This window comes from Gobio gobio (assembly GCF_949357685.1).
Source record: "Gobio gobio genome assembly, chromosome: 2".
Classification (NCBI taxonomy): Eukaryota; Metazoa; Chordata; class Actinopteri; order Cypriniformes; family Gobionidae; genus Gobio; species Gobio gobio.
In genome coordinates, this window is record NC_137098.1 from 44,696,622 (window position 1) to 44,709,390 (window position 12,769).

General features: G+C 40.2%; 1 protein-coding gene across 1 annotated transcript in view; it reads right to left on the reverse strand.

The window, feature by feature from the left end:
- Positions 1-1,166: 1,166 nt before the first annotated feature.
- rfx7a (regulatory factor X7a) overlaps positions 1,167-12,769 on the reverse strand; it is a 45,739-nt gene continuing 34,136 nt past the window's right edge. The window contains exons 8-9 of the mRNA XM_079810798.1: positions 8,090-8,391; positions 1,167-7,753 (exon numbers count right to left, since the gene is read on the reverse strand). Of these exons, the coding sequence (XP_079666924.1) occupies positions 4,319-7,753; positions 8,090-8,391 (3,737 nt within the window). The 3' untranslated portion in view covers positions 1,167-4,318. The remainder of the gene's footprint in view (positions 7,754-8,089; positions 8,392-12,769) is intronic.

Here is a 12,769-nt window from a genome sequence, read left to right on the forward strand (position 1 = left end):
GGTTGGCGCAAACTAAACTGAAACATACCTGGCTAGCCACCTAAACCGGCTCCATGGTATAGGCCCCAGGTCTACTTTTGGCAGTCTTTACATATAATATAATTTTAATGAAACCAGGGGCCTATACCATGAAACCAGTTTAGCTGGCTAGCCAGATATGTTTAAGCTTAGTTTGTGCCAATCCTGGGTTTTAGGTACCATTAAAGTGGTTTGGCTTTTAGCAGGGTTCATCTCCATAGTAACTAACGCTCCACGGCTAACCTGCTCCAGGGCAGGTTATGTTCTGGATAAGAGATCTCAAACTGAAATTAGACCAATCAGCTGTAAGCAAAGTGACACACCTCTGATGCAATGAAGTCACTGCCCCTGTTTCTACTCCAAATTAAAGGTCACTACATAGCAAATGATTTTAAAAGACTAAAGTGTCTGGCTTTTAACAATGCTTATTTATTATAATAATAATTTTGAATGACTTAGATATCATTTAAGTAATTATATACCCTTATTCACTTACACATGTATCATTTTAGTTAATCAATCATTAATATGCACATAGTTAAAATTAATATAAATAGCCTAATGTATATAAAGGTCATACAAATGAGCTTTAAAATCAATAAAAAAAGCTATAAAAATGACTACATGCGAGTTTAAATGTTCAATTCTCTCTATATATCAACTAAACTAACTTTATAACTTTTACTTGTACTGACTAAGTAAGATTTTTCTTAAAGTTGACAGCTTTCATAGACAGCTCTTTTCTTCTTCCTGTGTACATTTGTTTAAATTCTTAATATTTTCAATCATGTAATATTCTGCAGAAGAGAGAAATCAATTCTGCAGAAGAGAGAAATCTCTCGCGAGAAGTAGATGTCAGTTTCACTGATCCACATCGTGTGATTGGCTGTTCATTACTGATGTCACAGCTAAAATCCTAAACTCAGGATCAAAGCCTGAGTTGAAAGAGAAAGTTGATGAGCTGCGTCATGGTACCAATAAAGCTTGATTGCATCGGTTTGGTTTTGTCAACTCAAAACCAATCCTGTAACCCTGAGTTTGTTCAACTACCTTCATGGTACAGGCCCCAGGGCTTTCAGATTGCCTGAAAGTTTTAGATCCTAGTAATTTTATCTACAGAGTACAGACAGAACACAATATTTGCAATACTTTACAAAATGTTTATTGGTTTTTAAAACCACTTAAAAAAATCTCAACATCAGTAAGCACTTTTAATACAAAAGAATGAAGAAAATCTTGCAGAAATGTCATAACAAATGTATACTACCATTAAGAGTCTGTACATAAACAATAACAACATGAGGGAATAGCAAAGGTAAGAAAGAAAGACATGGGGAACGGTAAATTTTACCAGGTCAGTAAATAATACAGTCACAATTCTGACCTGCCTCTTCTTTAAAGTAGAAATAGTAGTGCTTGTTCAAAAAACAAATGTTCACATACATACTTTAAGAGGAAGGAAATAGTACATGAAGACATTTTAAAATAACAATAATAATTAAAAAAAAACAGGTGAACTTCCTTCTGTTGAACAGAAATACTTATAAAGACCGTCATGACATTTATGTACAGTGATTCTGAACAAATGCATATTTACGATTTTGATAATGTAACGAACGTTTGATTATTAACGTTTATAAATGTTCAATTTAATTAAACATTTGAATTGCTTTCACTCATTTACATGTAAGTACTTCTTATTTTTAACTTGAATCTTTTTTCCAAACAGTAGTTCTTCAAAACCGTATACTGAGGCTTCATGTATTGCACTGAAATTCTCAAAGCCAAAGTTCATTGAAGAAATTAGTGCAATAAAAGGAACCACTAGAACTTTGTGAATTTTCAGTTGTTACATTTCCAGTGTTAACGGCTAGATCCCAGTTAATAAAAAAAAGATATGCAATCTCATAATATAAAAACACAATAAATATTTTTAAATCCATGCTATATTCCCACACAAAAGCACACTCTTCTGCAAAAAAAAGCAAAATGCTATAAAAAAACTGGAAGCCAATCAATAATAAATAGAAGATAAATCAATGTTTGAAGATGAAAACTCACACAAGCTATAACTATACAAGAGATGTCTAGTTGTGTAAACTATTAATTGTAACAATTAAAAACAAAACAAAAAACTGTCAAGGACCATTGATCACTATTATAATGGTCATATTGTAAATATGAAAGTTAGTCAAACTGGTAATAGCCATTTTTTTTCCTTTTATAAAGGGAGCTTATTTACAGAGCGTCACAAACAGAAGTTCAATAGTCCACTTTCTTCATCCCATTCCCATAAGAATCGTCCTGCTACAAATACCAGAAGTATTAAGTCTGACATGTTCTGTAAATAAATAAAGTTCAAGTGCTACAGTGGTCTTATGCAAATGACACTACGTATTCACAAAACAAATTCCTTTTTCAACCCCACAATTTTGGCCCCATTTCAACCTGGGTGACATTTCCACAAATTCATATTAAAACATGCACCTTAAAAGCTGGGGAAAGAATTACATTTGTCATACTAAAAAGGTAGAATTCCTTCAACATTTTTCAAAGTAACTCAAAAAACTTGTCTTTGGTATGGAAGTAAGGCTAAGATGGACTTCAAAAACTACCACACTCAGCAACAAAGTGTATGCTCTGATATTCTGAAAGCAGTCTACCAATCAAGTGCATCAGTACAGCATGGTAATGGCCATTTGAGTTAAATGTCTTCATTCCAGCTTTAACATTAGCACCGAGTTCATTTATTAGTAATGTGATCTGGGTAATTTCAGTTTCCTGATGTTTTTACAGCTGGTACGATATTTTGATTAAGGGGTACAGGCTCTTTAATAGTGCATGTTGTAAAGAAGTTCCTGAATGAAGTGCTCAAGTAGAAAACAGTCATTGAAAATGCCAAAACGAGGCATGTGCATGAGAGCATATATACGTCAATAAATATCATTTATGCAAACTGATAAATGACAAGCATCAATTGGGGAAAATTCATGTGAAGTCAAAATGTGGCTAATCATCTATTTCATGGCCTCATAAATGCATAGTTGACAATAAAACAAACATTTGGGATAGTTTTGAAAACTGTCCTATAATATTTTTTTTTTTTTTACACAACTATAATCCGCTTTGGCATTTGGTTTTACCATTTACCCCCTCCCCAATTTTTCCTTCAATCTCTTATAAATATTCAAATTGCAAATGCATTATAAAGGTGCCAGCTAGTGCAATAACCAGTGCCATTAATATTCAATGATTTTATATAAAAAAAATCCCAGCCTGTTCTGTGGGATAAAATCTGAATGATTTCTTTAAATCTGGAGACTGGAGGAAACTTGAGATGCAGCTCAGGAAAGAATATTGTAAATAATAATAATAATAAAAATTCTATAGATTCAATTTTGATAAATATTAGCATATATAACTTAAAATAGCAAAAGTGCACTCATTTATTCACTTTGAACATTATTAATCAGCCATCTAACTTAAAAAACAATTTTGTGCAAGTAGCTGCATACTTCCCCATTGACATAGTGGCAATAAGAATGAAGCTGCAAATATCACATCTTACTTATTGCACACAAGTGCAATTTGTAATGTGAGCCAATAAGTTATTACTTTCTGACCAGCTGCTGCAGGTATAAGTTATCACCTGAAAGCTGTGATCTAATGTGATCTTCCCTTATTCTTTGTTTACTGAAGGACAATAAAGATATTACAGTAATATGTTCAAAGTTGTCAATTATTATGGGTTACTGCACATGGAAGCACCGCTTTTCTTTACAGAGTGAAAAAAAGCTAATTAGATGAGGTATAGTACCCCATACAGCTGGTGTAACCTCAAAATACAAAATATCTATCTTTAAGAAAAAGGGTTAAAAAAAAAAAATCTTATTTTCCATACAATGCCCTTTGACTGCAAAAATGTTCAAAGGATTATATAAAAGTTGAGTAAATTAATGCACAAAAGTGTAGAGGCATAAAAAAGCTCTCTGATGACTTCTTATGTAAAGCTCTGACGCCCGTTTTCTTTACAAAACTGGTGGGAAAGAGACGGCAAAATGTGACAGCACTCCCAAGTTTGACTCGCGTTGCACTAACCATCGAGACAAAAACACAGCAATTTTGAAAGCGCAATAATTTCTGTTCAGCCTGGCACTTCAACATGGACCTGTATCACAATGTCCAGGGGATTACTGTAGTAGATGGTGCACAACAATGAGTTGAATACATACATCGAAGAGATTTCGAAAATACATACATAGAAACCTATACAAATATAAAAATAACACAAAAGCACAAATTAACCCAACATTTCCACTGTTGCCTGGTCTTTGCTCTCCAACCAGTCAAAGCCAGCAGAACTCACAGTCTCGCTGCAAATCTGTTGAAAAAGTGGGTCATTCTTCAGTTCTTCCAGTGTTGAGTCTTCATATTGTCCTTGCTGTTGACTAGGGTCAAAAAGAAGGTTGGTGTCCAATGTATTTAAGTCATTTATGCCACCGGTGAGCTCAGAGGTTAGTCGCATATCGCTGGGAAACTCTGAACCCCCAGCACTGAGCTCTGATCCTTGACCAACAAACTGTGAGCCAGCATTCAAGCGTTCCTCATTCAAAAGCTCTTTGACAGTTCGGTCTAAATCCAATGGTTGCTGGTGCTGATGTTGTTGGAGGTTTTGCTGTAGAGGCAACAGCATGGCCTGACTTTGCTGTTCCTGACCAAGGAGCTGCCGTCTGCCTAAGTGCTGTTGCTGTTGTGGCGGCTGGTGCTCCCCTGAGGCTGATTGTGCTTGGCTTTCGTCTACAGAGAAACTCATCTGCTCCTCCCTGGCATTTTTCATGAGGTAACCAGGCTTCTGGGACTCAAAGGCTGATGAACAAGGTGAGATCAGAGCTTGGTGGCTGGCACTACCAGGGAAGCTGGGCACTGTGGTGGTCTCCAGAATCTGGGTGAGATTCATGCGGGCAGTGTAGTTGGACGGCATGTTGTTGATTCCGAGGCCACGTACCAAGTCATCTCCATCGCCATCCATTTTGCTGATGAGGACATTGGTGATGTTTTTGGTATTAATCTGCTGGCCTGATTGCATGGGTAGAACTTCAGACTGCATCATCACGGTAACTGGAACGGACTGACTCCTCTGCGCCATGCTGCTGACACTTGCATCAGGGTCACTGTTAGAAAAGATGCTTAGCACTTCAGGTGTTACAGGTGAGTTGAAAGGAGAGACCACCGAGTGGTGAACATTGGGAGCTTGCGTCCCACTCAAGTTACGCTGCCTGACTGCCGGGCTAACGCTGCGGCAACGAAATGTTCCAGACCCTGAGGAGGAGGTGCTGGCTTTATTGTCAAGGGGTGCTGGGACAGCAAAACCCTCTTTCTTGTTGAGGCTAGCCATGCTTGCCACTTGCTGCTGGACAGGTGAAATGGGTGTCAAGCGGCTGATATGCGTGTCATGATGTCTGATTTGCGACAGACAGGTCTGGCCCGGGATGGCAAAGGCGTGAGGCTTTCGAAAGTGGTCATCTACCAAGTCTTGGTAGCTGGGCAGAATGCTAATGCCATTGTTAGAGTTCCCACCACTGTTATTGTACCCAGTGTTCATCCACTCCAGTTTAGTCTTATCTGGATGCGTTGCCATTGGCCTTTGCATGGGTTTGACAGGGCTCGAGGAGACCGTACTTCCGTCGTGGTATCCAGTGATGCTGGAGTTAATCGGAGTAAATGCAAAAGGGTTCCTGCATTCCACTGGGCTGGGTGGGACACTACTGCTGCAGTTGGAGTGTGGTGTGCCAATAGGTGTTTGTCGACTACTTCCAAGAGCACTGTCGACCGGAGTGGTGGGTACTAGGCGCAAACAGGGGCTTTCGTGCATGAATCCCTGGCCATTTCCAATCATCTCTGAAGTGGGAGTAGGGGTCGGAGTGGGTGTTTGGATTGGGGTGCTGCTGCTATGAGCAGAGCTGTAGTACAGGGAGTTAGTCTGGAGGGTAGACATTATGGTAGTCTGCATGGTTTGATGCTGGCCTTGCAGTGAAATATCCACACAGTTGCTGAAACTTTGTATGCTATTGTTAATTTTCATCTGCTCTTCCATTTGTACAAGTTCCTCGACAATGCTATCCTGGGTCATGTCATCATCATTAAAGGGGTAGTAGCCAACGTTGGCCTGGGTTCCATAGTCACTCATCTGAGCCTGTTGGTTGGCAGGAGAGGGTTGAGCAATTGAAGGAAGATGCTCCATCACTGGGGTGGACATTTGCTTTGGCTCAGACACCATTTGCTGACCATAAACTTCTTGATGTTGTTGAGCGCCATCTTGTGGCTCACTATCCCAAAACACACTCTTCAGCTCACATACGGCAGAGGAGTCTGATTGGTCTAGAAGCAAATCCTGTGAGTTTTTTGTTACTTGTAGCAAAGCTTGACCTGGAGCACTAACAGTACGGGTGACCTCAACTCTACTTTCGAATCCTGTTGAAGATCCTTCCCATCTCCCTTGGGAGATGCTTCGAGGCCTGCTAACAGTATGAAACATGGTTTTCCCAACTGATGTATCCTGACTTGATGTAGAGGTGACAGAAGCTCTATAATCTGTTAATGATGAAGCTCCTTCCCATCTTCCCTGGGTGATGCTTTGTGGCCTGCGAATCGTCTGGAAGCCAATATTCCTGACTGGAGCTGCAGTAGCTTTGCTTATGGCTGTAAGAGGTGCACTTTCTGGTCTGATTGGAGTACATGATCTTGGAAATTGCTTCATCATTATTTCAGACTTCTGTTCATCGGATCCACCGGCTGGCAGCACAGAGATGTGGGCTTTTTTAACAGGTGATGGGCTCAAATCAGTGCATAAGCCAGGTCTCTTGTGAGGGCTCTTGGATGCGAACACTACATCTTTGGGTGACGTCACAACTGCATTACTGCTGATTGACTGAGTGCTGCTTGTGTTCTGGTACAAAGTCCTTTCAGTAGTGTTAGACGTATTATTGCTGCCAGCAGCCATAGTATTGGCACTAAGGAGTGTCCTTCCATTGCATTTGGTCCCTATGTCCAATCCCGGAGAGCCCTTGTGAAGAGGAGTGAGTAAGCTGGCCACTCTGGGTTTGAAAGTTCCTGACCGTTGTATACCACCAACAGAGTCTGGAGTGGTTGCCAGCCTACTAGTACCACCGTGCTCTTGACCACCTCCAATTATGGCTTCGATATTTGTTTTAGTGTCAATGACAGGCGTTGTGGTTGAACGTCCTGATCTTGCCAAAACAGATGGCATTGCAGCTATAGACCCACTGCGAACACGTGTAACTGGCTGTGGATCGTCACTGAGGCTGGCAACTCCAGCAGATGCAGGTCTGACTTTGTTGCTGGTAGGGGTATCTGCTGGTGTGTTGGTACCACTGCCATTAGAGCCCAGAGATATGGTCGTCATCTTGACAACATTGACCGAACCGACATGCGGAGACGACATTACTGTCTTGATAGGGCTGTTGGTGATAAGCAGGGTTGGCGAGCGCAGGGCTATGCCACTTGAGGCAGATGGTTTGGGCAGGATTTGGGCATACCGGTGTCGGGCTGACCGGTCGCTTACAGGACTAGCTGAGATGTTATGAGGTGTCTTGGGGCACTGCTTAATTGGCTGCACTGACTGCGTAACCACTTGAAAGTTTACAGGAAGAACTTTGCTGTCTGCAGCTGCCATGGGAAGAGGGCTAGGAGACATTAACTGCTTACTCCTCTGAACCTGCAGGAAATACAATAATGAAAAAAGAGAAATATTAGTTAAAAATAGGTGTTACTATAAAATAAATGTGAACATTTGTGACATTGGCTTGGCTTGCTCAGTTGGGGACAAATTACTAAACTGAATTGACTATATAAACTAAATTACTGATCTGCCCACATTTGTCACTTAAATATGATAACTGAAATGAGCTGATGACATTACCGTTGACATTGTACAGCCGAATCAAATTCTGTTGCATTATTTTCCTTTTTAACACTGTGAAGCTACTTTGAAACAATCAGCATTGTAAAAAGCGCTATATAAATAAAGTTGACTTGACTTGACATAGTTTACCGTGATGGGGCTGGAAACAGCTGCAACCATAATCCCAATTGGTTGTGGCGAAAGAAGGGCAGGACTTCCACAAGGTATGCCTGTCCCTGTCCCGGGAGTTAAGCCCCCATCTGCCCTCCTGGCCTGAGCTTCAACAGGGAGTGGAGAATGCAGTTTCTGTTCCTGCTGCTTCTTCTGTATTTTCCTTTGTAGCTGCTGTTTGGCATCTATGGAGGGTGAGACCAGGGTTTTAACCTGAGGCTGGAATGAGTGTGCATCAGCTGTGGGAGCGAATGCAGATGACTGAATGGACATCTTTACTCCTTTGGGAAAAAAAAAAAAGAGAATCAGTTGTAGTTATGCACAAATCATGAAGTAGTCACGTTTTTCTGAGATCCTCTCCGCCGACACTACATTTTGATTGTTTTTATAATTAACGTACGTACGTCAATCCACTTCACAGTCGATAATGACTTACTGAAAGTTAATTTTAGTCAGTTGTTTTTGAGTATTTTGTGAAATTTAAGTGCGTTGAAGGCAATTTTCGTTTTTCGTTCTATCAGAAAAATGGCATCTAAGAAATCTTCAAAAACTGCTGCAAATAAGGAGGACGCCAACCCAGGTGATGCTATTTCACCGGGAAATGTGAATGCGATACTTGCCACAATCAGTGCCCATGGGGATGATCTGAAAAAACTGATAGAGGACAAGATGACAGCATTAAGTGCTCGCTTGGATACGTTGGATGCTACGCTGGTTAACCTGCAGTCAGATCAGGCCGGTGTTAAACAAAAAATTGTGGAGTTAGAAGGTGCCCTGTACTGATTTATGCCCTAAGGGCATCGGTGTTTATCTCGGACTTGATTACCAAACTTTTCGGCTGAGACAACTTTCCCAAACCTGTGAAGATTGACCGAGCGCTGTTACCCAAGCCGTCTGAAGGCCAGAGACCTCGTATCATTATTGCACTGGTCCACAATGATCGAGATAAAGACTTGATCCTCTGTCTGAGCCGGGATAAGTTTCCTCTGGAATATCAAGGAAAGTGGATTCATATCTTCCCTGATTATACACCGGAGGTGACAGCGCAGCGATATGTGTTTAGTTCAGTCACGAAAGCTCTGCGGGAGGCTGGGTTGAAATGGTCCCTGCGTTTTCCAGCGAAATTGATGCTGCATTACAGCAGTCGCAAGCTCTCATTCGAATCACTGGTAGAGGCCAAGAAGATTGTGGATAACTTGTCGAATGACTCAGCATAGCCTCTATGTATGATTTTACTCAGGTTGGTCTGAGTATGGACCTTGACTAATAGAAGAGGACCAATTTTGAGACATTCTCTTAATTTTCATTGTAGTACGCGATTTTGAATACTGACTATTTGTGCGGTGGAGAACAGAGGTTGTTTAAAATTTTGCACTAATTTTTTTTTTTTACTCGTGTTTTTCATTATTTCTGCTCTTCTTCTTGGCTAAGGTAAGAAAAATCGGAAATCCATTCCTTTTCGAATGCACTCTGTGGTGTCTGACCCTGCGGGAAGATATATTATTGTATCCGGATTAATTAATAATTTAACGTGTATGGGCCAAATATAGATGATCCTGTTTTTTTTTAGGAAACTATTCAACCTCATTCCAGACACTAACTCGACTAATTTGATAATTGCTGGAGACTTTAATTGCTATTTGGATCCTCATCTTGATCGTCACTCCTCACAAGTTCCTCCTCCTATTCAGTCTGTAGGTGTTCTAAATCATTTGATAAAATCCATGAATCTTGTGGATATATGGAGATTATTTAATCCGACTGCTCGAGATTATTCTTTTTTTTCTCATGTTCATAAATCCTATACACGTATTGATTACTTTATTATTGATTCTAAACTCATTCAGGGGGTGACTCAGGGCTATGATCAGAAATGAGAATATTATGATATTTGTACTATTTCTATAGGTTTGAAATTTTGGCTACCAAAAGCGCAGTATTGCTGGCATTTCAGTCTTATATGTCTGAGCGTTTAAGCCAATTTTTGGAGACCAATGACAAGGGTGATGTTTCAGACTCTTGTCTATGGGAAACCTGTAAAGTGATGTTAAGTGGTCATATTATTGCATATGAGTCTTCATTAAGGGAGAGAGAAGCGGAGGCGTCTGTCTGAGATAGAATCTATACTTCCATCTTTAGAACAAACGCTTCGTTCATCTAAAGCTCAGAGTGACCTTAACGCTATTCTTAAGTTGAAATATGAATACAACTCTATTTTGAGTGATCAGGTTTCTAATTTGTTAATTAAACTTAAACAGAAACAGTTTGAATTGGGAGACAAGGCAGATAATCTTCTTGCCATGCAATTAAGGGGTGTGCAGGCTAGGAGAGCCATTCATCATATAAAATCTAAGAATGGTACTTTATTAACACATCCTAAAGAAATTAATAATCGTTCTGTTGAATTGCATAAGCACCTTTACTCTTCCAGCAGCTCTGAGCTGAGCATTACAGGGCGTCAATTTCTTGATTCGGTGGACTTTCCAAAACTTAATGAATGTGCCAGAGGGGAATTAGAAAAACGTTTACTCTCTGTGAAATTTTGGAGGCAATTAGTTCCTTCTCTAATGGGAAAGCCACAGGCCATGATGGGTTCGGTGCAGAATTCTATAAGGCTAATGCAAATGCAATCGCTCCTTTGTTGCTTAGAATGGCAAACCATTCGACTGAAAATAAAATATTTCCAGATTCTTTTTATGAGGCATATGTATGCCTTCTGAATAAAAGAGACAGAGACAGAGCCCTCTAGTTACAGGCCAATAAGTCTTCTAAATTGCGATCAAAAAGTGATTGCCCAGATTTTGGCCACACGTTTGAATAAACATGTGGCCTCGGTAATTCACACAGATCAAACTGGTTTTGTCCAAGGAAGATTTTTTTTTTTAATTCACGTCGCCTGCTAAATATATTTCATATAGTAATCAGAGTAAGCTCTTGCAGCTATTTTTTTTTCATATCCGCTGTGGAGGCGCACAGTCCCTGCGTGACTCGCCATAGACATTAACAGAGAGAAGTAGCTCCGGCTGCAATGTTCATCCGCAAGACGCTTGCAGTTCTGTTTATTAACCGCGAGAGCGCAAAAAGACTGCAGCTCTAAGGAAGTTACAATGTAAGAATTTTGTTGTGCTCAATTCCATTAGAATTTTAAAACAAATTAAATCTGCGTTGAATATTACGTGTCGGTCTGTGCATCTGCCCATTTGCAATAATCAAAATGTTTTGCCCGTCCAGTGGGATAAGGTATTTTCACTATGTAGAGGCAAAGGACTAACCACGATCAAGGATTTTTATATAGATGGAAAATGTGCCACTTTTGAACACCTGTATAAAACCTTTGATATTTCCCATTCACAGTTTTCCAGATATTTACGGGTGCGCCACTACATAAAACATTTTACTGAGTTTCAGGATTTGCCTCAGTATCATTATATGTATGATCTTTTGAGTCAACCTCCTGCAGACAAACATTTGGTGACACAGTTTGTTTCTTTGTTTGTTTCGGTGTGTGTGTGTGTGTGTGTGTGTGGGGGGGGGGGGTATGGGGATTTTGTTTTATTTTTTTGTGCATAGTATTTGTTGAATACATTTTGTAAGATTTTCATCTGTTTTATGTTATAAATACAAATATGAAAAATAAATAAATTAAATACATTTTTCCAAAACATATGCACTTATTAGGGCCCAAGCCCTGAAAGGGCGCAGAGCCCTATTGTTCTTCCTCAGATTATTCTTTGTTTTTTTTTTTTTTTTTTTTTTTTTTTCCGACTTCTCGGGTACTTTTGGGGCACTTAACATGCTCGAAAACTCTTGAAACTTTGCACAGGCGTCGGAATGCGCGGCCATCAGAGCCGGGCTGAAGCTGGTACCCGGGCGTGGCAGGGGGGCTCGACAGCGCCCCCTAAAGTGGGGTCTGAAAACTTGGTCCATATATCAAACACACTTGCACGTACATGTATGAAACTCAGTACACATATAGACCTCATCGGGCCAAACAACTTTCGTGCTCATAGTTATGTGTCAGCCCAACAGGAAGTGAGCTATTATGGGTTGTTCGGAAAACGCATGCTCTGGAATTTAATATACTCCTCCGAGGCCATTGTTTCGATCATTGCCAAACTCGGTCAGCATTAAGTGAACATATCCAGGATGCTAAATTGCGAGCGGATTTTTGATATCTCGAAAAGTCTGGCCGTGGCGATGCAACGAATTTATGGCGAGAAAAGGGAAACAGGAAGTGTGTTATAACTTGTGCAAACATTGACTGGTTTGGATGAAACTTCAGCTGTGTGTTTGTTGTAAGAAGCCGATCACATGGATATGACTTTTGTGAGTCAAAGTTATAGCGCCACCAACTGGCAGCAGGAAGTGTGTCACTTTCAAAAATGCTTTGAATCACCATCTTATTTTCACCAGATTTATTTCAAACTTCATCAGTATAATGTGAAAACATGACAGATAGAGACGTATGAAATGGATTCCTGAAATTTCAAATACTGTTGCCATGGCAACGTGTCAAAGTTTAATAATCTTTTGGCTGTTCTGAGGCTCTTAGCATGCTTGAAATAGCTTGAAACTGCTTGAAACTCAACACACACATCAGAGATGTTAGTCAGTACACATGGGCAAAGCCTCAGAAACGGGCGGGGATGAGGGGCTCTC